This window comes from Mandrillus leucophaeus, unplaced genomic scaffold (genome assembly GCF_000951045.1).
Source record: "Mandrillus leucophaeus isolate KB7577 unplaced genomic scaffold, Mleu.le_1.0 Scaffold1218, whole genome shotgun sequence".
Lineage (NCBI taxonomy): Eukaryota > Metazoa > Chordata > Mammalia > Primates > Cercopithecidae > Mandrillus > Mandrillus leucophaeus.
Window position 1 is genome coordinate 697,862 of NW_012100521.1, and position 26,306 is coordinate 724,167.

The following is a 26,306-nucleotide window of genomic DNA, read 5'->3' on the forward strand; positions in this document are numbered from 1 at the left end:
CCTAGACTCAAATGTCATTATACTAAAATTGTAGTCTTTAAGCAAGAATTAAACAGTTCCATAATAATCATAGCAACCTTCCACTTTTCTCAACAGTTAAACACGAATGCCTATTTGATTTTTATGACTAATCATCCCTCTATTCCTTTAGTCCAGTTTCACAACACAAAAAATAATAAATGTGAACAACAAATTGGTAATGGTTTCACATGCTTAAGCAAGAATCCTAAGTATTAGGATTATCAGTAACAGAAAATTTGAATTTTAAGAGAATAAAGATAGAATGTGCTTATTTAGAAAATGGCCAATAAGGCCAAGTGCGGTGGCTGACGCCTGTAATCCCAGCACTTTGGGAGGTCGAGGCGGGTAGATCACCGGAGGTCATGAGTTCAAGATCATCATAGGGAATTTTGATTTTTTTTCCTGTTTGAATATGTATTTTTCCAGTTTTCTACAAAGAACATATATTATGATTTTATAATTAAAAAACAAACATTTGGGGGAGTGTTTTTAGATTACACACAATTAGTACCAAATAACTAGAAAGAACACAGACTAAAGATACGAAAATAAAATCAAGGTTTTTTTCCATCAGATAAGCCCAAGGAGAATACTTTTTGGGTGAAAAAAAGATGCTTTCAAGATTGTTTCCACTCCTAACATATGCAAAAATGAACATATTTAAATGCAAATTCCTATCATATACACTACAATTTTTAAAAATAGTAGAAAAAACAATTTTAAATGGAGCCTCCTCGAACCTTTTAATTGAAGCCTAGCTTCAATGTTGAATGAGGAAGCAAAGTATCTCATTAAAAAGTTGGTCTGCAAAGCACAAAGTTGGCCTGCAAGGGGACTTGAAGGAAGCAGGCTGAGTGTTTGAGTAGTGAGATCTTTGCTTTGCTCTTTTGATCCTTCAGTAAGCTAAAGTCCTTTTACCTGAATGGATGTAATTTAGCCTAGTTTTCCCATAAAATAATGTAATGGAAAATTCCTATTGACTAGGGATTACACTTCATGTGAAATTCCTTAGTGACATTCAGATTAATTCCAGTGTCCACAATTTAAGCAACTTTCCATAGGAAATTAAAATCCCAAATCCAAGGACCTGGTATTTTCATGCTAAGGAAAGCATTCCAACGTAAAGTGGAGTTTAATTTGCTTCACTGTGTGCCTCTTAATATATCCAAAGGAGTAAAAGTCAAAAGCAACCGTAAGTCAGAATACTATAAAACACGTTTTGTTGAAAGAAGATAAAATTCCTTCCAGAATATAGTGTAATTAACATATTTATTTGTAACTAATTTAACTTTTCCAAATTCTCATTTGCAAATCAGATTCATACAGTTAAAACTGAATATACAAACCAACACATTAGAAGGATCAAAATTTACACTACTCAAACGTGACTCCTTAAGCCTGACTTTAACATGTTCTTTCAACTTTATTCAAATCAGATGTCCCCCCTCCAGCATTTATCATTTTAAAAAATGAATTTAATGCTATCAAAAGGTGATGTTCACTTTAATCCTGTTTGCCTTCACGCCACTGTCGTGAGCCTTCGTTCCAGGCCACATACACAAAGAGGGCCAGGACCACATGGACGGCGACCACTGCAACAATAGCAGCGTAAAAATAGCTGTCCCTATTGGACATCCCAAGGGCGCCTATCAAGAGAAAAAAAAACAGTTTCCATTTTATTGCAAAATTTACCAAAGTACAAAAAAAAACCAAATCATCCTAATTTTTATGATATATTTATTTAACTAGTCAGGCAATTAAAAAGTAATACTTTGGGTGGTAATGAATAAAGTATTCACTAAAAGATATGAGTACCTTCTATATATTAAGAACATTATTTTAAACAAAACCATAATTATAAAGACTTCAGGCCGGGCATGGTGGCTCACACCTGTAATCCCAACACTCTGGGAGGCCAAGGTGGGTGGATCACCTGAGGTCAGGAGTTTGAGACCAGCCTGGCCAACATGGTGAAATCCCGTCTCTACTAAAAATATCAAAAATTAGTCGGGTGTAGTGGCAGGTGCTTGTAATCCCAGGTACTCAGGAGGCTGAGACAGGAGAATCGCTTGAACATGGGAGGTGGAAGTTGCGGTGAGCCGAGATTGCACCATTGCACTCCAGCCTATGCAACAAGAGTGAAACTCTGTCTTGAAAAAAAAAAAAAAAAAAAAAAGACTTCAACATCAAAAAGGGGACTTCATTCTCTCTTCCTTCCATTATCTGACACTAGAAGTCCATTCCCCCAAATTCTTCCTCCCATGTCAGCCAATTCCTATTCTTTAAAGGGCACTAAGAGAAAGGATTTGCAAGCTATTTCACAGAAAACCATAAGAAAACTGTCAAGCTGAAATAACAAGTTATTTCATAAAGACTCATTATGAGCAATATGATTTTTTGAAAGGCTAAACAAGAAAAAAAAATAAGAATACCCAGTTTACAGATATAAAGAGGTCATAAAAGCACAGATTCTTAAATCAGGGGAAAATGTCTTGTTTTAATGGGTCTAAGATTACCTTCAAATATATAAGATTTAGTTGTGAAATATAACCCAATAGGAACAGTGATCATTAAAGCTGTGAAGAACAGGAGCGTCTTCAGTGTAGATGCTAATGAGCTTTCATTTCTGGAATAAAGTAAACAAAGAGAAAATCAGAACCTGCATAGCCATATCCAAACACTCTTATGTCCCTAAAACTATAAACATCCACAAATGAGATGCTATATAGGAGGAAGATCACAGGCAGAGACTCGTAATCCGAAGATCCTAGAGAACCAGCTGTGGGTAGTGGGAATTTCTTGAGCTGGAACATGAAGATTATACACCACCTTCAGGGACTGTCATTCATATCCAGTGTGAGACAAAGCATCAGGGCGCCTCAGATCAACTGCCAACAAGCTGGGTGAACAAACTAAGTGAAGAAACTCAGTGCCCCTGCCTCTGGAACTGGAGCTTCTACCCAGGGAAGCCACGGTGGACAGTGGCACCAGTGCCCGACCCATGCGGCAAGCGTGTCCACCAGCACCAGACACCAGACCTGGGAATGCAGTAAGCACCATGGGTGGATCAGCACGCCCTCTCTTGCTGGAATCGGAGCTTCCGTCAGGAGAAGCCACCAGTTTGCTGTCCTCCAGCATGAAACAGTAGACCAGGGAACTAAGGAGGCAGACACACCTGTGTGCCCTCCCGCACTGGAATCAGGGCTTTTGCCCAGGGAAGCCACTGTCACACTGGTCCCTGAGCCCATGCAGCAACCCTGACCACCAGCACCAGACACCAGACCAGGGAACTCGGCAGGCACCACGGGTGGATCAGTGGACCAGCAAACTAACCAGGTGGAGCTGATGCACCAGCATGCCCTGCCCCACTGGAATCGGAGCTTTGGCCCAGGGAAGCCACTGCCACACCAGTCCCTGAGTCCATGCAGCAACCCTGACCACCAGCACCAGACACCAGACCACAGAAGGAGGTAGGCAGAGCGAATGGAACAGTGCGCCCTCCCCAGCTGGAATAGGAACTTCTGTTATGGGTGAAAAATCGAGCTAGAGGGAATACTTGCAAACATGTTTTAAGAGACTCGAATCACCTTGATACCTAAGCCAGACAGACACAGCAAGAAAACTACAGGACATCATCATTGATGAACACTGGTGCAAAATTCCTCAATAACATATTTTCAAACCAAATTCAACAATAATCAGGCCAGGTGTGGTGGCTCACACCTGTAATCCCAGCACTTTGGGAGGCCAAGGCAGGCGGATCACTTGAGGCCAGGAGTTCGAGATCAACCTGGCCAACACGGCAAAACCCAGTCTCTACTAAATATACAAAAATTAGCTGCGCGTGGTGGCATGTGCCTATAGTCCCAGCTACTTGGGAGGCCGAGGCACGAGAATCCCTTGAACCTGGGAGGCAGAGGTTGCAATGAGCCAAAACCACACTCCAGTCTGGGCAACAGAGCAAGACTCTGTAACAAACAAGCAAACACAACCAATACAACATCCTGGCTAACATGGTGAAACCCCATCTGTACTAAAAATACAAAAAATTAGCTGGGTGTGGTGGCAGGCGCCTGTAGTCCCAGCTACTCGGGAGGCTGAGGCAGAAGAATGGCATGAACCCGGGAGGCAGAGCTTGCAGTAAGCCGAGATCACGCCACTGCACACCAGCCTGGGCAATACAGCGAGACTCCGTCTCAAAAAATAAAAAAATAAATAAATAATAAAAAATAAAAATAAAACCAATACATCAAAAAGATTATATATTATGACCAAGTAGGATCATCTCAGTTGATGCAGAAAGAGCACTTGACAAACTTCCGCATCCTTTTTACTGAGCTGAAAAACAAATCAAGAAAACAATCTCATTTATAATAGCATTAAAAAAAATACTTAGGGGCCAGGCTCAGTGGCTCATGCCTGTAATCCCAGCACTCTGGGAAGGCTGAGGCTTGAGGCCAGGAATTTGACACAAGCCTAGGTAACATAGCAAAAACCTACCTCTACAAAAAAAATTTTTGATAATTCGCTGGGCGTGGTGGCACGTGCCTGTAATCTCAGCTACTCAAGAGGCTGAAGTGGGAGGACTGTTTGAGCCCCAGAGTTCAAGGCTGCAGTGAGCAGTGATTGGGGCACTTTACTCCGGCCTGGGTGACAGCAAGACTCTATTTAAAAAAAAAAAAAAAGAAACAAACAAACAAACTTAGGAATAAATTTAACCAAGGAGATGAGCGACTTGTACACTGAAAAGTATAAAACACTGATGAAAGAAATTGAAGATGACACAAATAAATGTAAAGATATCCTGTGTTCATGGATTGGAAGAATTAATACTGCTGAAATGTCCACAGTACCCAAAGCAACATACAGATATAACATAATCTCTATCAAAATTCCAGTAGCATTCTTCATTAAAATAGAAAAACAATCCTAAAATTCATCATACAGAACCACAAAAAGCCCCAAATAGCCAAAGCAACACTGAAAAAGTTGTAAGCGTCACACTTTCTGATTTAAAATATTACAGTTATACTAATCAAAACAATATGGTATTGGCATAAAAACAGAAACATATAACAATGAAACAGAATAGAGCCCAGAAATAAATCCAAACATATATGGCCAACTAATCTTCGACAGCGGTGTTAAGAGGAACACAATGGGGAAAGGATAATCTCTTCAATAAATGGTACTGGGAAAACAGGATTTCTATATGCAAAGAACAAAACTGGACTCTTAAACCATAAACAAAAATCAACTCAAAATGGATAAAATAACTAAAACACAAAGATATAAAGTTTTAAGACATAAAAGAACACAGAGCGAAAGGTTCCTTAACATTGGCCTCGGAAATGATTTTTTGGATATCACGCCAAAAGCTCAGGCTACAAAAGAAAAAATAAATAAAGGGGCTTGCATCAAACTAAAAAGCTTCTGTACCACAAAGGAAACAATCAACAAAATGAAAAGGTAGCTTACAGACTAGGAAAACATATTTGCAAACCACCTATCTGAAAAGGGGTTAATATCCCAAAATTTATAAAGAACTCTTACAACTCAGCAGAAAAACCACCTGATTAAAATATAGACAACAGCTGGACAGACATTTCTCCAAATACATAAAAATGGCCAAGAGATAAACAAAAATGTGCTCAACATCACTAAATCATCAGGGAAATGCAAATCAACACCACTATGAGATATAACCTCACACTTCTAAGGACAGCTATTATCAAAAAAGCAAGTGATAACAAATGTTTGTAAAAGTGTGGAGAAAAAGAAACCCTAGTACATTATGATGGAAATGCAGATTGGTATAATCATTATGGAAAACAGTTCCTAAAGAAATTAAAAATAGAACTACCACACAGCCCCGTAATCTATCTTCTGGAATATAACCAAAGGAGATGAAATCACGACCTCATAAAAATATCTGCACTTCCATGTTCACTGCAGCATTATTCACAATAGCCAAGATTTGAAAACAACCTAAGTGTATGTAGACAGACAAAATAAAGAAACAGTAATGTATATATACAAGGGAATATTTTATTCAGCCTTAAAAAAGGACATCTACCATTTGCCACAACATGCATGGACCTGGAAGACATTATTTTAAGTAAAATAAGCCAAACACAGAAAGACAAATACTACATGATGGCTCTGATTATCGGAATCCCTAAAAAAAAAAAAAAAAAAAAAAAGTCAACTACACAGGGACAGAGAATAAAACAGTAGTTACTATGGGGGTGGGGGTGGGAGGCTGGAGGGGAGGAAATAGGGAGATGTACATCAAAGGACACAAAGCAGTAGATATATGGATTAACAAGCCTAGATATCTAATGTACAAGAGGACTATAGGCAATAAAGTTGCATGGTATTAGGGACTTTCGTAAATAAGATTTTAGCTGCCTCTGGTCACACACACACAAAAGTATGTGAGATGACAGATATACTAATCTGCTTCACCACAGTAATCATTTTACTATATGTATGCCATAACATCATGTTGTGAACCTCAAATACACACAATGAAATTTATTTAAAAATAACCTGAACAAAAGACCCACAAAAACATTGAGTAAAATATATATTAAATATAACCTCATGCCTATTTCTTGATCACATGCTCTGCACATGTGTGAGAAATTAAATGTTTATTGCTGTTAAAAAAAAAGTTCTAATATTTTATTTTGGTACTTAAATGGATCATCTTTTAACAGGCCTCATTTTGATTACTGAGCTATACAACTCTCATTTAATATACATAAGCTCCCTTAAACTGTTTCCTACTAGTAAATATTTAGGGGAATTTATTGTGTAATCCTCATGAAGAATATGAGTGTCTGCAGTGCAGAATCTACAAAAAATACAAAGAGTCACTAATTGGCCAATTATTTTGTGGACCCTAAAAAAAGCACTTGACTTTGGTGTTTCTATGGTGAGTAAAGAAGTATGTTTTAGGAATCCAACTTTCAGATTATCTAACTTGTTAAAGGAAAAGAAAGGAAGTGTTAACTGATTGTTTTGTTCTTTACATGACCTCTCTTGAGTATCTATTATCTGGTCTGGCTTTTACAAAGTTTATTATTGAAAAGATGATGTAACACCATAAAAATGTTTTAAAATAAACAAAATCACTTATAATCCCACCACCCAAATATAACCTTTCTACATGTTAATTTCTAGCCCCCACACAATCTATACACAGCATACCTTAATAATTTATAGTTAATTCCTTCTCACTTCTCTCTTTACCTCAAACTTCAAAAATGTGACTACTTTTCTGTGTTGTGACCTCACTAATATGGGACTAAGCATTAAGCCAAAATGTACATACAAACTTTTGAAAACTAGCAAACTTCCTCTACTGTTTATAGGACATTTTCTCCTTGGCTTCCAGCCACAAGAGCTGTTGGTTTTGCTGACACAAGCCACCTTGGGTAAAATCAGTGGCTTATTCCAAGACAAAGCAACTAATGCTATTCAACTGCTTTATCCTATGTATCTTTGGGTGTTACTGAGCAGAGATTTGTTGGAAATGAGGAATGAGAAAGGCTGGAATTAAAGTTGTCCCCACACAAAGGAAAAAGTTCAGGATGAACCTTACTCTGCCTCCATTTATAACACCACCTAGTTTTCCCACTTCATACAAACTTCTGCAGCTAACATTGAGCAGACAGAGCCTACCACATTCCCTTCTGTAGCAAGTAACACAACAGGAATTCTTTCTTCCACAGCCAAAATTTCACTGCAAATTCCATTAGGAAACCAGAATCAGTCTAGAAGGACTATGCTCTAAGTGTATCTAATAAAAATATGTTGGTATTCTCATAAATGAATAATTTTTAAAAATCCCACACTGAGGCTGGATAAAGAAAATGTGGTACATATACACCATGGAACACTATGCAGCCATAAAAAAGAAGGAGATCATGTCCTTTGCAGCAACATGACTGGAGCTGGAGGCCATTATCCTAAGCAAATTAAGAAAGGAAAAGAAAACCAAATACTGCATGTTCTCATAAATGGGAACTAAACAACAAGAACAGATGGACACTAGGAGAGGAACAACAGACACTGGGGCCTACTTGAGAGTGCAGGCTGGGAGGAGAGAGAGGATCAGAAAAAATGCCTATCGCGTACTAGGCTTATTACCTGGGTGACAAAATTACCTGTACACCAAGCCCCCGTGACATGCAGTTTCCCTATATAAACCTGCGCATGTACTCATGAACCTAAAATAAAAGTTAAAAAAAAAAAAAAAAAACCCCACAATGACCCTGTCGGAAAGAGAAAGCATCACAGCGCTCCAAAGATCGTGGGCTTTGGAGTCAGTGAGCTTGAGCTTGCTCAAACGTTAGCTTCAATTACTAACTTTGTCGCCTAATTCTGTAATCACTCATCCTCAGTTTCAAGTCACTTACCCTCAACTGCATCCTCTTCAAAATTGGGAAATCAAGCAGTCAGATAAATTAAGAATTCAGATAATGTATCTAAAGCACGTGAAATGAGCCTGGTATACAGTAGGTCTTAACGAATGGTAGCTAACTCTCTCACCACTACCTTGCCTACTGAGGTGGGCCAGAACCACCTGCTCTCTCATACATTCCTTCAACTCAGCCACCAGCCTCTATCTTACTGATTCCCCAAGTGAAGCAGTCCCACGACAGGGGGACTACTGTATACCTTATATACTGTATACCCCTCTACTCCTTCATTCATACGGCAAACATTTATTAAGCCCCGACTACGCAGGCCCCCTAGGGAACACGGAGATGAAGGAGACCGCGTTCCTGTCTCAGAAGGCTGACCCTGCAGTAATGAAAGACACTGCAATATAGACGATAGCGAGAGGAAGTGCTAGGATAGAAGCATGAGCTGAAGGCCTACTGACCTATTCCCCATGACCCCGGATCCCTTGTTCCAGAGCGAAAGGTCGGGGCCGGGCGTTTAGACATCTCAGGCCCCACCTGCTTTCCCCGCCCTGCGACCAGGTCCCCGGAGTCCAGGTCCCCGGAGTCCAGACCTCACGCCCACCCATTCAGCTAGAGCCTTCCCTCAGGCCCTGCTCCAGGCTGCAGCCAGTCCGCCTCGCGGTCCAGGCCCCGCTCAGGGCTACCTGAACTCAGGAGGCTGCAGTGCGTTCAGCGCCGCTTTATCTGGGCGCTCCATGGTGTAGCTGTGCCGGCACAGGCGCTCGGCGGTGGAACTGGGCTCGGCGGCCGCGCTCAGTAAGCTCCGCAGTCCAGGCGGTTCGCACCGGAAGTAGTGGTTCGCGCCGGAAGTGCCGGTTCGCGCCGGAAGTGCCGGTTCGCGCCGGAAGTGCCGGTTCGCGCCGGGCGGCGGGCCACAGTGCGCAGGCGCGGCGCGGCGACGCAGAGCTGTGGCAGGCGCGGGCGCGGGCGCGAGCGCCGGATACTGGGCGGGCGCTCACATGACTTACCGGCGGTGGCTCCGCGGCGTGCGCCCTGCCAGGAGGGGCCTGTGCTCGAGGAGCAGGCCTGGCGAGTAGCCCAGCCACTCCACGTTGAGCCGGGACTTGCCGCGCAGCATGGTCCTCCTGGGCGGGCGGCGGCTACGCCGCCCCCTGAGCTCGGGCGAACACTTGTCCTCGTCTGCGTCCCGGTCGCCGAGCTGGGGGCGGCAAGGAGACCCAAGCAGATGAGCCGCGAGGAGGGACTACCAGCCAGAGAGCTGTGGTGCTAGGCAACTGAGCGTATTCCGCCGACGACAACACAAAAAAGCAATGCGCATTATTTCGCCACTACTTGAGCAAATAAGTGCCTCATTAATTACTGCCCACAGTGGTAGGAAGTCCAGCCCTTGGCAGCTGGGAGGAGTTAAACACTCACCCGAGTCCGTAAAACTAGAGAATGTCAGAGTTCAAAGAGCTCTTGCTGAGAGTGACTGTTCCAGACTTGATGCCAGTGACCCCCAACTTCCACTTAAAAGTTAAAAACATATTTTGCAGCTGCTCAGAAAGCCGCCAATGAGACAACAGGGACTCAAATAGTAAGAACAGATGGGCCTCCCGGGCCTGCGCAACCCGAGAGAGGTGAAAACGAAAGGGTGGGTAAGCCTGAAGTCAGGCTTGACAAAATTAGGTTGCCACTGGCTGCTAATAAGAGGACAGCCCTTACATGGTCAGCGCCTGGAAAGGGCCGCTGACCACACAGCTATTTTCTGCACCACATGGATACAAAGACCACATCTGAAATCATGACTAAACCAGCAGCTTAGAGTGGTGGAAAGGGCAATGGACTGGGCAGCAGGAAGTCCGGGTTTTAGTTCAAACTGAATAATCCCCCTCTAGGGCTGAGTGTGCTGGCTCACGCCTGTAATCCCAACGCTTTGGGAAGCTGAGGCAGGAGGATTGCGTGAGGCCGGTAGTTCCAGAGCAGCTTGGGCAGCATAGCAAGACTCCCGTCTCCAAAAAAAAAAACTGTAAAATATTTAATAAAAATAATAGTAATCTCTCTCTGGGCCTCATCTAGACCTTTAGGTGAATAAGAACCACCTAATGTAAGAACTTGGGGTACAAATAGAATCTAGCTCTAGGGTAGGCAAACTGAGCCAGCAGACCCAATACATGGAGCCTACCACCTGTTTTTCTACAGCCCTGAGGTAAGAATGGCTTTTCCATTTTTAAATTGTTGAAAAAGTCAAAAGAATAACATGACACGTGAAATTTATATGAAATTCAAATTTCAGCATCTATTGATAAAATTTTATTGGAGCTCAGCCATTCTCATTTGTTTGTATTGCCTACAACAGCAATGTTGAGTAGTTGTGACAGAGATGGTATGATCTGCAATGCCCAAAGTGATCTGCAATACCCAAAATTCTCACCATCTGATCCTTTTATAGAAGAGTTTGCTGACCCCTGCTCTAGCTAATCAGCCTGCAGTGAGGTCCTAGGGACCCATAAATGTAGTAATCGTGGTTCTGAAGGCAGTTTTTAATATTTTTAAAAACCTAATGAATCTATTTACTTTCTATAAGGCATCCAAAGCTACTTAAAATATCACCGTTCTTTGATTTTTGGCACTTACTATATCATGATGAGGTTATCCTAGTTATCCCATAAGAAAAGACTGTTCACAAATTACTATGAAAATAAGCCACAGTATACTTAGTAGAATAAATCTTTTAAAACATAGAATGAACATAAGTAGGGGAGCGGAATTGTGACTTATTATTCCCCAATACCTATAGTAGGGCCTGGTATATAGTAGGAACTAATAAATATTTGTTAAATAAATAAATTGGGTCCACAAAAGGAAAAAGAGCAAAATAGTTCTTGATGGTGAAAAAATTTGGAACCAGCTTGGCATGGTGGTACATGCCTGTAATCCCAGCTACTCAGGAGGCTGAGGCAGAAAATCGCTTGAACTCAGGAGGCGGAGGTTGCAGTGAGCCAAGATCGTGCCACTGCACTGCACTCCAGCCTAGGTGACAGAGTACGACTCTGTCCGCCCCCACAAAAAAAATTGGGAACCACCGTTGTTGTAGTTTGCCAAGGCTGCCATAACAAATGCTACAAACTAAGTGGCTTCAACAACAGAAGTGAATCATCTCCCAGTTCAGGAGGTTAGAAGTCTGAGATGGGGATGTTGGCGAGGCTAGTTCCTTCTGAAGGTTGTGAAGGAAGGACTGTTCCAGGTCCCTCTTCTATTTTCTGGTGGTTTGCTGACAATCTTTGGTATTTCTTGGCTTGTAGAAGCATCACCCGATCTCTGCATTTTTCTTCAAACGGCCTTCTCCCTGCGTCTGTGTTTCTGTCCAAATTTTCCCTTTTTATAAGGATACCAGTCATAAAGCATTAGGGGCCCACCCTACACCTGTATGAACTTAATTATTTACATCTGCAGCGACGCTGTTTCCAAATAAAGTCACACTCTGGGGTACTGGGGGGCTAGGATTTCAGCATATGAATTTGGGGATGGTGTGGGTGACGGGACCGGCAATTCAACCCGTAACAGTAGTCTAAACATTTCCTTGTACAGATGAGAAAACTGCGACCCAGAGAGGGGACAGGACTTGTGGGAAGTCACACATTTTTCTAGTGGGACGTAGCTTGACTCCTGACTCTCAGGCTGGCACTTTTACACTCCCACATTAACAGCCTAAGTTGCACCTGTGTGATAACTCAAACAGGAACCATTCATAAATGAGATTTGCTGTGGGACAAACTGCTCATCTAATCTAATTTACATAGTAGTGTTTTTAAATATAAACAAAAGCTCTGATATCTCTTATTTTTTTTATTTATTTATATTTTTTGAGACAGAGTCTCACTCTGTCACCCAGGCCGGAGTGCAGTGGCACGATCTCGGCTCACTGGAAGTTCCGCCTCCCGGGTTCATGCCATTCTCCTGCCTCAGCCTCCCAAGTAACTGGGACTACAGGCGCCCACCACCACGCCTGACTAATTTTTTGTATTTTTTAAATAGAGATGGGGTTTCACCGTGTTAGCCAGGATGGTCTCGATCTCCTGACCTCATGATCCACCCGCCTCAGCCTCCCAAAGTTCTGGGATTACAGGCGTGAGCCACCGTGCCCAGCCATATCTCTTTTTTATGCTGACTTACACACTCTACCAATATTTACTGTGAGCTCACGGAGGTAGACAGAGAACTTTAAAAATAAACTCAGAATCTGTACGAGAAGGAAAGAATCTAGCCAGCAGTCAGCCCTCTCAACAGAGCCCTAAAACCTCCTACCTGCAGTGCTACAAAAGAATTAGAGGCAAGTGGAGCCCATACAGAGCCGTTGCCATGGGAATGAAATGGTGTGTTAGGGGGTGTGGCCACTACAGAAAAACCATAGTAGCGGTTTCCTACCACTGTTGCCCTAAAGCATGTGTCTTGTGCTTCATTTTACTGAGCATATTCACAATCCCTACAATTTATACCATCCCCACTTCATAAGTGGAAAAACTGAGGCCAGGGAAAAATTCAGAGTCTGGTGAAGACTTCCCAAAGCCCCTTAAAGTCAGAAACTGATTCTCAAACTGAAAGAGCCCCAGTTTGGCACTTTAATTTTACTTGAGAAAACTGACAGCTACAATGGGAAGTGATTTGCCCCAAATTCCCTAGGTCAGTGATAGAATTAGAGAATGTATAGTTCCTAATTCTGTCTAGCGTTTTCTCCACCATCTTGTTGTAAACTTCTGTACTACTTGTAAGGCACGTTTTCTCCACCATATTGTTAAAAATTCTGTATTAACCCAGTGACGTGAAAAGTATACACCCAAAGACATGTTTTTGCAACCCCAAATTGCTTTACTTACCTGAAAAAACTTAAGTTTCTTGAAGTTTCCTTTTGGGTGGCTGGCTGTGGGATTGGATGGAACAACCATATTGAAACACCAACTGATACTTGCCAAGGCCTATACCTGAACAGCACTGTGTTTTTAAAACTAAGACATAAGGAAAATAGAAATAAGCTCCACTGTACAATCAACAAAACTCATATTAAAAGAGAGAGAGAGAGAGAGAAACTCTGGCTTCTTTGTAATGTAGGCTGTGATGTCTTTTAAAAAAAATTGGTAAAATATGTCCCCTGGTGAAAAAGCATAGTTCCACTTATAGAAAAAAAAATATCTAAGGGGTTATTATAGTTAAAACCTTCATTGTCAGCGCCGCCCTTCACCCCAGGAGATGAATTGGGTTTTACTCAAGGGTCTTCCTTACCTCACATCAACCTCTGGCCACCACTGCTGCCCTAAAGCATGTGTCTTGTGCTTCATTTTAAATAGCGTGTTCACAATCCCTACAATTTATACCATCTCCATTTCATTTCCAGAATGAAATGAAATACTGAAATACTAGAAATACTGAAACTAAGGGAAATTTCAGTCTAGTGAGGGCCTCACAATGCTCCTTGCTTCCTGATTCTTGAATGCCCTAAAATTTACGTCAGGCTACCTCTTCCAGCTCTGTCTGCCAGATAGCTAAGCTGGAATCTCTGAGCTGGTGAAGGGACTTGCCGGTGGAGTCAGGGAATGCTCAGGGTTCATGCCTCAGGACTGTTCTCACTAACTTGACCCACCTTTGGGGCGCTAGTGGAGCCCATGGGCCTTCCGGCAAACAGAAATAGGCACTGGGGGTCAGAAAATGGGCCCCACCGCCTGACCAGCGTGGTGCCAGCTCAGCCTAGGATCCCATGTCCCCTGGCACACCAGTGGTTTGCTACAACCAGAGGATCTCCTGCCTGTGAGGGGCGGCAGCGCTCCAGTTACCAACCCCCAGGTGAAAGATCCTGGATCAAGTGCTTTCCTGATTGGCCTGCACCCAGAGGCTACCCTACCAGAAGAGCAACTGGACAAGGGCACCCTGAGGACAGATGTGACAAGGCCATGCCCCTTTTCCTCGAAAGGCCCAGGCTCTGAGGAGGCGCTTGCAACCAGTGGGCTGAATAAAAGAGCAAGTGTCGGCGCGGAGAGAGCTAGGCCTGGGCTCACCAAGACAGAGCCCTAGGGTTCTGGAAACACTGTTCACGGTGGAGCACGAGGCTCCGCAGCCAGAGACCTCGGAGTTGGGTTTCCACGAGGTTTTTCCCAGCGCCGAGTGGGCGGGGCAGGGGAGGGCGGGGCAAGGCCTGCTCCCAGCTCGGGCCACTCTGATTGGTCCGGAGAAGCATGTCTTTCCTGCCGACCGTGGGCGGGTCTGGGCAGGCGGAGCAGCCCCGCCCACCCGCAGCCCACCGCGAAGGGGCGGGACCTAGAGCTGGCTGCAGACTGAGCGCCCTGCACCTAGCAGGTGCCTGGGTGAAATCAGAGTGTCTAGTTCCTCATCCCGTGGAGACTGGCACCCCTGGCCTGAGCTGCGCTCGTTGAGTAAATAAATACATAATTGGTGAATGCGTGAGTGGATGAGAGAAACCCAAGGGAAAACCCAAAATTCTTGCAGAATTTCAATGCGAAATAGCTATAGATTTTGTTTTGGTTGTTTTCGCTGTTCTTGGTTCTTACTTTTTCTATAATTGGGTGGAAAAAGTTAGAAACACTCGAGAGAGGAAAAAAACTGCTGCAAGAGGCAAATGAAACCCAGGAGAAGCAAGGCAAGGAGGAGCTGGTGATTCGAGCATGTATAATAAAAAGATGTAAATGATGAATAAAGTGCTCCAGGCCTGGGCATGCCTGGTCCTTGGCTTCTTGGCTTAGTGGTCCCAGGCTGCACCTCTAGCTCCTGTCCTGGGTAGAAGAAATCGCCTTCCAAGAGGGGCAGAGTGAAGGGAGTGTGTGTGCTAGCTTGTGGGGCTGTGTATATGAGTGTGTGTGCATTTGAGTATGTGAGTGTGCTTCACTGTGTGTGTGAGGGTATGTGTGACTGTGTGTGTGTGTGCATGCATGTGAGTTTGTCTACATCTTGGGGGAAATAAAAACAAAATCTTCTCCCAGCCCAGATAACCTCTCCGTAAAGGTAGAAGAGAAAGAAAACAATTTTCATGAATAAACTTTAAATCAGAATGTGATATGAATCACAGGCAACCAACTAAAAGTACTGCAAGAACAGAAAGAAACCTCACACTAGTCATGCCTCAGAGATATTGCAGTTTGGTTGCAGACCGGCACAATAAAGCGAATATTGCAATAAAACAAGTCACATAATTTTTTTGGTTTCTCAGTTCATATGAAAGTTACATTTATACTATAGTATAGTCTGTTAGGTGTACAGTAACATTATGTCTAAAAGCAACGTACATACCTTAATTTAAAAATACTTTATTGCTAGAAAATGCTAATGATCATCTGAGGCTTCAGGTAGTGGTAATTTTTTTGCTGGTGTAGGGTTTTGCCTCCATGTGGATGGCTGCTGACTGATCAGGGTGGTACTTGCTGAAGATTGGAGTGGCTGTGGTAATTTCTTAAAATAAGATAACTATGAAGTTTGCTGCATCGATTGACTCTTCATTTCATGAAAGATTTTTCTGTAGTTTGCAATGCTGTTTGATAGCATTTTATCCACAGAACTTCTTTCAAAACTGGAGTCAGTCCTCTCAAACACTGTTGCCACTTTATCAATTGTTTATAAAATATTCTAGGTACTTTGCTGTTATTTTAACAATATTCACAACATCTTCACCAAGAGTGGATTCCATTTCAAGAAATCCCTTCCTTTGCTCATCCATAAGAAGCAACGCCTCATCTGTTTAAGTTTGATCATGAGATTGCAGCAATTCAGTCACATCTTCAGGCTCCACTTTTAATTCCAGTTCTCTTGCTATATCCTCCACATCTGCAGCGACTTCCCCCACTGAAGTCTTGAACCCTTCAGAGTCATCCACAAGGGTTGGAATCAACTTCTTTTACTCTCCTATTATTGTTGATGTTTTGACCTCTTATGAATCATATATGTTCTCAACAACATCTAGAATGATGAGTCCTTTTCAGAGGGTTTTCAATTTACTTTACCCAGATCCATCATAGGAATCAGTATCTATGGCAGCTGTAGCCTCACGAAATGTATTTCTTAGATAATATACTAGAAAGTCAGAATTACTCCTTGATCCATAGGCAGCAGAATGGATGTGTTGACAGGCATGAAAACAACATTAATATCCTTGTACATTTCCATCAGAGCTCTTGGGTGACTAGATGCATTGTTAATGAGCAGTAATATTTTGAAAGGAATCTCTCTGGTTTCTGAGCAGAAAGTCTCAACAGTGGGCTTAAAATAGTCAGTAAACCATACTGTAAACAGATGTGCTGTCATCCAAGCTCTGTCCTTCCATTTATAGAGCACAGGCAGAGTAGATTTAGCATAGTTTTTAAAGGCCCCGGGATGTTTGGAATGGTAAATAAGCATTGGATTCAACTTAAAGACACCAGCTGCATTACCTCTAATAAGAGAGTCAGCCTATCCTTTGAAGCTTTGAAGTCAGATGACAGTGGAGGTTAGGCCCGTCTTCTTCCAGAAAACTGGGAGATCAGACATTATCTTCCTTGATAATCACATTACGAAAAGATGGCTCCCAGGTCCCTGAGGAAACATTCTTGACTTATGATAGTGGCAAGAGGGTTATGTAATCACTGAGAAGATTTATATACATTTGAATACAACAGAAAAAGAAATTATTTAATAAAATGGAACAGGAGGAGTCACTTCTCTTATTTTTCAACAGAAAGAATTAAGTATCTTAATTTGTATTTGCCTTTACAACATAGATGTGCTAAAAGCCAAGAAGTGTGTGAGTGTGTGTGTATCTGTGTGTGTCTGTCCTACCCAAAATGTGGCCCCACCATACCCACCTCTCCAGGGTGCTCTCCCATACACAGTTCCTCCCGTCCCTGCACTCTCCATACTGTCTCTTCACCACACACACATCTTGGATGACTTTGTAGGAAAACCAAAACATGCTGGTCCTCAGTGGACTTGTGCTGTGTCTGCCTCTGAAGTGCTGCTGCTGCCCCCATTTCTGCCACCTCCCAAGTGCCATCTCCTTTTTCAGCATCTGTGGCACTTGGGCCTACAAGTTAGAACTTGATCTCTTCTAACTCCTATTACAACTAGTTGGGACTTCTAGTCTCTCCCACTAGACTGTACACTAGTTGGGGAGAGGAGGTCATGGCTGGCGGCTTTTTTATCTCTGTGCTGCCCACAGCACAGGGTTTTGAACACATACTCTCAGTCAAAGTTGTGACATTGAGTTGCAGTGAGAATCTTACTAGAGCCACTTTTCTGGCTCCCATCCCTCACCTCCAACCCTCACCCACCCTGTTCCTGCTCCTCTGCCCACTAAACTCTGCTGTTATAAGAACTCTAATAACCTAGTTGTTAAGGAAGGGTTAAGGAATGTATTGAAGCCAGAAGAAGGAGAATTTACAAAATGTGTTCCAAATGTAATTCCCCATTAGATTCTTTGGGTACATATCTGATCTAGTGCACTTAAAATGCACATTACCTTGGGAGTGTCACCTCCACTTTGGTGCCTCATGTTCCATTTGGACATATGACACTGGAACCAGGCTTTCCATATGTCTCAGGGCTGGGCCCAGACAGCCAGAGTTCCCTACCTCACATCTCAAAAAGGCCCTGAGAGCTACAAGACAAGTTAGAGCAGGTGCTGCCTCTGGGAATACATGGGGCCGTGGAAGCACACGACACCACACACACAAAAATCCTTTCTAGAATTGCAGACTGCCAACTGGTAATCCAGACTCTATATACCCCTTGCCCTCCAGGAACAAGGAACTCAGTGTCTTCCAAGATAGTCTACTAGCATGTCTTGCCTCCATGAGTAGTCCATCAGTGGCAGAGGTCAGCATAAAGTGTCCTCTTTCCCCATTCAGGATGCTCACCTCTGTTAACCTTGCCTGAGACTTGTCGGTGACCATATCACACTGCCTTGACCTGACTGTCAACAAGCCCCCCAAATATCTATGCAAGCACTGCCAAGTCTTCTCTGACCTGCCCCTGGTGGACTTTTTAGAGTCAAATGTGTGTCCTCACGTTGATCCTTGGTTCATCTTACCTATGTGTCCACAAGGAAGACACACAGGATCCAGTGGGAAAGCAGCTAGGTTGCAGTGGAGCGAACTAGACTTGGTGTTGAAGGCCTGTACTTGAGTCTGGGTTCCCCCACCATTTTCTAGCTGTGGGATCATGGACAAGACACTATCTCTTTCTGAACATTTGTTTATCTTATCTGGAAATGGTTTATTATGAGGATCTGATGACCTAATGGGTGCAATAGTCACCTGATCAACTGCAAAGACCTGATGAAAGAAGCAGGTTGGCCATAGGAGAAAAATAACTGGACTGGAGGTAAAAAGATCTGAGAGCAAATATGTCTCTGGGCTCCTATGTGACCTCCTCAAGTGCCAGAACTAGATGAGGGTGGGACTAGAGGGACTCTATGAGACTTTTCGAGCTGTGGTTTAATGACTTCTGTCCCCTTTGTGGGCAGTGGGTGGAGCAGAGAGGTTCTTGCCCTAGGGTGGAGGAGGGGATGGATTACTCTAGATGACTAGTCCCTTCCTCCACAAAGTGGATGATTTTGTGTTCTCTGAGCCTGTGGTGAGATCAGGCATATTTTTTATAGCACCTAGTACAGACTTGTGTACACAGTTGGGCTTAGCTGAATGAATGAATGAATGAATCTTTCTTCATATAACAGGGAAGGCCTGTGATGGGGTGTTATCCTTGGCCCCTGACACCAGGGTAATGATGGTGTCCCACGGTAAAACATTTTTGTGTGTAAATATCACTTAAGTCTGCACAGCAGTTGTCAAACAGTGAGGCCCTGACAGAAGCCAGTGCACCAACCTGGAAACATTTTTATGGTAATCATTTTCCTACAGAACTCGGAGCTTCAAAAGGAGGGCATTCAGTTACTCCCCTAGAAGGTTGCAGCTGGAACTTTCAAGATCACAGAATCCAGCCCTTTCATTTCCCAGATGGTGAAGCACCAGCTGCAGGGGGTGAGGAGAGGGGTGCCTTCCCTGGCCTAAAGCCTGGCACATAGTAGGAACATACCAGAGGCTTGCTGCTGCATGCCTGCCTGCTTGACAGTGTGCCGAGTGAGGCCATAACAGTGGGGTGAGAAACCAGCCACTAACCAGGCAAGGCAGCAGGGCCCAAATTAGACCCAGGAGTGGCTGGAGGTAAGAAATCAATATAGACATGAGCTAGAAATGAGACCGTGGCAGGGGGAGAAGAGAGAGAGAGAGAGAGAGAAATAGAGAAGAAGGAAGGAAGGAGGAAGGGAGGGAGGGAGGGAAGGAAGAAGGAAGGGAGGGAGGGAGGGAAGGAAGGAGGGAGGGAGGGAAAAGGCAATAGAGGACCCAGTTGGGTTCCAGTGACATAACATAAGCAAGAGTAACAGTGAGATGCCCAGCAGCCTATACCTGGATCAGGTGTGACATGGAAGTTCAAGGAAAAACATCTTCCCTGTAGGGAGGGTGCTGGGAAATGCTGAACAGGTGCCACAGGTCTGCAACTTGAGGCAGACCCTGGGAACACTTTCTTTGGCCAACAAGCATGGCCCACAAGCCTAGTCTATATCCTCTGAGGGGACCATCTCTTCTGGGGATGCACTACCCCAAATTTACAATTCCAACAGCCTTCAGGTGCCTCGATTTTCCCATCATTTGGAATGCACATCCCATCGATGTTTTTCAAACTCCTGTTCATACTTAACAGTTCAGCTAAAATGCCACTTCTTGCATGGAGTAATTTTTAGTGTCCAAGTCCTAACTCATCGTTCCCATGGACCCTAGTTGTCCCCCTTCTTCAACAATCATCTCAGTGTGCTTTAATATCAGAGTTCTTGGGAAGTGTGTCTCTCCCAGCCCCAACCTCCCTTCGGATCACTCCTTTATTGCACTCAAAGAATTGGTTTCATGTATGTTCCTGGTTCCTTTAGTGCCTGCATTACAGGTGCTCAGAGGGCATTTGTGGCTCAAAGGAAAGAATGATCGGAGAGGGGCTGGCTGCCCAGCTATAGCACTTTATAAAGCAGCACTCCCTCTCCAACATCACCCAGGAAAGGAGGGAAGGAATGTAGAGAAGGAGAGGAAATGGAGGGAGAAGTGAAGGGAGCAAAGAAGGAAGGGAAGGAGAGGAAGGAAGGGAGAGAGGAAGGAAAGACTGGTGAGCAAATAAGAGTCTCCTAGGGAGAGGTAGTTGGGGAGGGTGGCTGTGGTGGTGGACTAGCAGATCAGATTCCCCACACAAGGCAGGCACTTCGTAGTTTCATGCATGGATTTACTCTTACATTCATTTACTGAGTGCCTACTATGTGCAAGGCACTGTTTTGTTTTGTTTTGTTTTGTGGTGGTATATCCTAGTGGTTAAGGAAGGGTAAGCCTGTGTTCAAATCCCAATTCTATCATTCACTAGCTATGTGATCTTACACAAATTACTTTGTTCTCTGCGCCTTAGTTTCTTTATCTATAAAATGGGTATCCTAATAGTGCTTTCCTCATAGGTTCTTATGAAGATTAAATAATTTAATTGATATGAAGTGTGTAAAACAGTGTTTGGCACATAGTGTGCGTTATATAAGCCCTGGCTATTATTTTATGCTCTGTGAATATATATTCTGCTCACATCGGTGAACAAAGCCAACCAAAATTTTGCTCCTGTTGAACTTAAATTCTAGTGGAGGGAGACAGACAATTAACAGCAACAAAGGAAATCATGTTAGGTGGTAAGAAATGATGTCCAGAAGCAGAGCAAGTAAAGGGAAGTTCAGAGTAGGAAGGTGGGAGTCTCGATTATAGATAAGATGGTCAGAGTGTTTCTCACAAAGAGAAGACCTGTGTGTTGACTGCCTCAGCTGGGACCTGCAGCATGGGACTGGCCAGCTCACCATCTCTCCAACTTTGATAGGGCACCCAAGGTTGCATGCGCTCGTGAGCGTCCTTTGGGGACAGGAGGACATCCTTAGAAAGAGAGCTCTTAGAGGCCAGGTGTCTTGTGGGTGAAAAGCTGTTTGCTGTTGAGTTAGAGAAGGCACAGAAGCTGCTGAGGAACAGGGGCCTTTGCCAGCACAGCAGGGTAAACACTTGTGGCCAAGTCTGGCAGCAGCCAAGCCTCTGCGGAGCAAACATGACCCTTGCAGCTGGCACGGAGGCAGCTAGGGGAGCCAAAGCCCTTTGGTGATCTTAGCTAATGAGGGCCTGCAGTATGAAGCTTGGCTCTCACCTTTCCGTTCGATGGGACCACATCACTTTTTTCCTAACCTGGGCTTCCTCTTACCTGGGAAGGCTGGTGGAACAGACTTGGAGTGCTCTGGATTTTTAATGATGCATGAAGTACAGAGGGTTTTGCTGTGGGGCATTCAGAGAGACTTTTCTGAGTTTCTTGGGCAATGACTCTAGAAAGAGCTATAGGATAAAGTCATGTTCTGCAGGGATATGAGAGCTATAAGAAAGATCAAGGCATATCCTAATCTGCAGCCCCACAACTCCAGTTATACAAAAGTATACTCAAAAGTCACTTTGCCAATCCCAGCCCCGCCCTTTGATTCCTGCCTCAACACCTATCTCCTGCCCCACATTCTGTTCCAATGCTGTTTGTAGTGACTAAGGTGCTATTTCATTTTTGGATTGTGTCCCTGCAATTTGATCGTAAGGTCCTCAAGATCATGAAAGTTTTTGAGAAGGTGACAAATTCTACAAGGACCACTCAGGAAGATATATTCAATCATTTATTCAATAAATATTTGTTAAGCACCTACTAAATGCCACACATTGTTCTCAGTGTTTGGGAAACAACAGTAATGAACAAAGCAGGCCTAAATTCTTTCCTCATAGAGTTCCCTATTCTAGTGGGACAAACAGGCGATAAATATAACACATATATAAGACAGTGTCAGGCAGCAAAGCTGGCCATGAAAAAAACAGAGCAGAGTAAGGGGACTTAGAGTGATGGGGGACCATTTCATTTGGAGTAGACTAGGAAGGTTGGTACAGTTCTGTCACTTCACTCAGGTAGGAATTAAGGTCAAAAGAGAGAAAGTGTCTTTTCCAGGGCCACACATCGAGGAGCGAGTAAGTGAATGAGAGATTCTGACAACTATGTATGACCTCTGTTCATGTTTTATGTATTTCCTTCCAGATATATAAACATATGCACATGTGTGTGTATGTGTGCATGTAAATAGACACTGCTTTAGTCAGTCCTGGCTGCTAGAACAGAATACCATACACTGGGTGGCTTAAACAACAAACATGTATTTCTCACAGCTCTGGAGGCTGCATGTCTTAGATTAGCGTGCCAGCATGGTCAGGTTCTTGGTGAGGGCCCTCCTCCTAGTTTACAGACAGCTGCCTTATCGTTTGCTCAAGTGATGGAGAAAGAGATCGTCTCTCTTACTTCTCTTCTTAAAAAGACACTGATCCTATTCACCAGGCCTCCGCCCTCTTGACCAAATCACCTCCTAAAGGCCCCAACTCCTCATACCATCACATTGGGGATTAGGATTTCAACATAGGAATTTGAGGGGGACACAAACTTTCAGGCCATAGCACACACACATACCATTATTTTTCCCTCAATTGCTGTGTTGCAAACTTTTTTTTTTCATTTAGCCATATTCAATTTCCAATGTCAATACACATCGATCTACATTGTTATTTTTTTCAAGTTAGTGTTTGTACCAATTTTAAATTTTTCTTTATTTATTGAGTTAAAATTTACTTACAGAAAAATTCATCCTTTTTAGGTGTACAGTTCTATGAATTTTGACAAACGTATGCAGCCATTTATCACCATAATCAAGGGAGTGAATTTTCCGATTATTACAACTAGTTCCTCATGCCCCTTTGTAGGCAATTGTCTTCTCCCACCTCCAGATCAGATCCCTGGCAACCAATGATCTGATTCCTGTCCCAGTAATTTTAGTTTTCCAGAATGTCATATAAATGGAAGCATGTAGTGTGTAGACTTTTTTGTCTACCTTATTTATTTAGAATAATGCCTTTTGAGATTAGTTTACATTGTTGCATATCAGTAATTTATTCTTTTTATTGCTGAATAGCAGTCCGTTTTATGTATATATTGCAGTGTGTTTATTGATTCACCAGTTGAGGGACACCAGATTGTTGCCAGATTTTAGTGATCGTTAAAAAATCATTATAAACGTCACAGACAGGGTTTTGTTGTTGTTTGTTGCTTGTTTGTTTATTTTATTTGTTTGCTTTATGGCCATGTCTTTATTTTTCTTGGGTAAATATCTAGCAGGGGGATTGCTAGGTTGTATTGGAAATGAGTGTTGAACTTTATAACAAACTACCAAACTGATGTCCAATGTGGCTGCATCATTTTGCATTGTCACAAGCAAAGTATGAGAATTCTAGTTGTTCCACTTTGTGATATGTATTGTTTTAATTTTAGCCATTCTTGTAAGTGTGTAGTAATATCTCACTGTAGTTTAAATTTGCTTTTCCCTAATGACCAATGATGTGGAGCATCTTTTCATGTGCTTTTGGCCTTTTTCTTTTTCTGTTTTCTTTTTTCTTTTTCTTTTTTTTCTTTCTTTTTTTTTTTTTTTTTTTTTTTGAGACAGAGTCTCACTCTGTCATCTAGCAATCTAGCATGGGGTGCAATGGTACAATCTTGGCTCACTGAAATACTTGACCTTCCAGGCCCAAGCGATTCTCCCACCTCAGCCTGCTGAGTAGATGGGACTATAGGCATGCATCACCATGCCCGGCTAATTTTTATATTTTTTTGTAGAGATTAGTGTTTCACCATGTTAGCCAGGCTGGTCTCAAACTCCTGGGTTCAAGCAGTCCTCCCACTTTGGCCTCCCAAACTGCTGGGACTACAGGCATGAGCCACTGCCCTGGCCCTGCCATTCTTATCTCTCTTATCTCCTCTTTGGTGAAATGTCAGTTCAAGTTTTTTGCTGCTGATTTTCTGGTTAGACTATTTGCTCACTGCTGAGCTATATTGGCTTGCTAGAGCTGTTGTAACAAATTACCACAAATTTAGTGGCTTAAAATAACGCAAATATATCCTCTTACAGTTCTGGAATCCAAAAGTGAGAACTGAGTCGTCTGAGGTGTTAAGATGTCAGCAGAGCTGGTTCCTTTTGGAAGTCCTAGCGTAGAATTCATTCTTTATCTCTTCCAGCTTGCTGGCATTCCATGGCTTGCTGGTATTGCATGGCTTGTGTCCTCATCACCCCAAACTCTGCCTGTGTGGTCACATTGCGTTCTTTTCTGTAGTCAAATCTTCTTCTGCCTCCCTCTTGTCAGGACACTTGTGATTACATTTAAGGTCTACCTGGATAATCCAGGATAATCTCCCTGTCTTGAGACTCTTAATTTTATTTTATTTTATTTATTTATTTATTTTGAGATGGACTCTCACTCTGTCACCTAGGCTGGAGTGCAGTGGCATGATCTCGGCTCACTGCAACCTCCACCTCCTGGGTTCATGCCATTCTTCTGCCTCAGCCTGACGAGTAGCTGGGACTACAGGCACCCACCACTGTGCCCAGCTAATTTTTTGTATTTTTAGTAGAGAAGGGTTTTCACCGTGTTAGCCAGGATGGTCTCGATCTCCTGGCCATCTGCCTCGGCCTCCCAAAGTGCTGGGATTACAGGCATGAGCCACTGCGCCCAGCCAAGACTCTGAAATTAATCACATTTGCAATGTCCAGTTTTGGCACATGAGGTAACATTCACAGATTTCAGGGGTTAAGACCTGGATAACTTTGGGGACTTTATTCAGCCTACCGTATAAGCTTAGAGAGTTCTTTATGGATTTTGGTTACCAGTTCTTTATTAGATATGTGCTTTGCAAATGTTGTCTCCTTTTCTGTGGCTTGTCTTTTTTATTTTCTTAACAGTATATCTTAAAGAGCACAAATTTGAAAATTAAAATTCTTATTTTGATGAAGTTCAATTTGTACATTTTATCAATTTTTTTCTATTGTGGTTTGTACTTAGTGTGCCCTATCTAAACAAAATCATAAAGATTTTCTCCTATATTTACTTTCAGAAATTTTATAGTTTTAGGTTTTACATTTAAGCCTAGGAAAATTTTTGAGGTAATTTTTGTAAATGGTGTAAGATATGGGTTCAAGTTCATTACTTTGCACCATCTGTTAAAAATACTATACTTTCTCCGTCTTTTCTTCACATCTTGTCAAAAACCAGTAGACTATGTTTGTTTATTTCTGGACTTTGTTATGTTTGATTGATTTATATGTCAGTCCATTCACAAATACTACATTGTCTTGTTTACTGTAGCTTCATAGTAAGTCTTGAAATTTAATAGTCTCAGTCCTCCAACCTTGCTCTTCTTTTTTAAAATTGATACTTTTTAAAAATTTCAGTTTGCAGTGGCTGTTTTGCTAGTATATAGAAATACAGTTGATTGTGTTGTATATTGTAAATTGGCCTTGTATCCTGTTCTAGTAGCTTTCTTGCAGATTTCTTGGGAGTTTTTACATAGACAATCATGTTGTCTGTTTATATAGACACCTTTATTTTTTCCATTCCAATCTGAAGGTACTGTCTATTTTCCTTGCCTTATTGCATTGACCAGGACTCTCAGGATGATGTTGACTAGGAGTGATGTGAGTAGACATCTTTGATTTACTTCAAATCTTAGGGGGAAGCATTTAGTCTTTCATTACAAGTTATGTTCTTAGGAGCATATTTTGTTGTTGATGATGCCCTTAGTCAAGAAGATAAGGTTCTCTTTTATTCCTAGTGTGCTGAGAGTTTCATTATGAATGGAAGTGTGACCATGTGGTTTTTCCTTCTTTTTTTTTTTTGCATGTGATTTTCTTTTTTTTAATTAATTAATTAATTAATT

General features: G+C 42.6%; 1 protein-coding gene across 1 annotated transcript; it reads right to left on the bottom strand.

Annotated features, from left to right (window-relative positions):
- Positions 1-1,420: 1,420 nt before the first annotated feature.
- On the bottom strand, positions 1,421-9,305 carry VMA21 (VMA21 vacuolar H+-ATPase homolog (S. cerevisiae)). The gene is made up of 3 exons (XM_011971386.1): positions 9,143-9,305; positions 2,538-2,647; positions 1,421-1,667 (listed from the first exon to the last, which is right to left on the bottom strand). Exons 1-3 carry the CDS (start codon positions 9,193-9,195, stop codon positions 1,525-1,527), a joined length of 306 nt encoding a protein of 101 aa, XP_011826776.1. The 5' UTR covers positions 9,196-9,305; the 3' UTR covers positions 1,421-1,524.
- Positions 9,306-26,306: the final 17,001 nt, after the last annotated feature.

Bases quoted from the DNA above. Each gene is read 5' to 3' on its own strand.
- VMA21 (XM_011971386.1), bottom strand. From the start codon at position 9,195: ATGGAGCGCCCAGATAAAGCGGCGCTGAACGCACTGCAGCCTCCTGAG. The intron at 2,648-9,142 runs GTAGCCCTGAGC...ACTTTATTCCAG, and splicing joins CTGCAGCCTCCTGAGTTCAG to AAATGAAAGCTCATTAGCAT. The intron at 1,668-2,537 runs GTAATCTTAGAC...TTCTCTTGATAG, and splicing joins TAAATCTTATATATTTGAAG to GCGCCCTTGGGATGTCCAAT.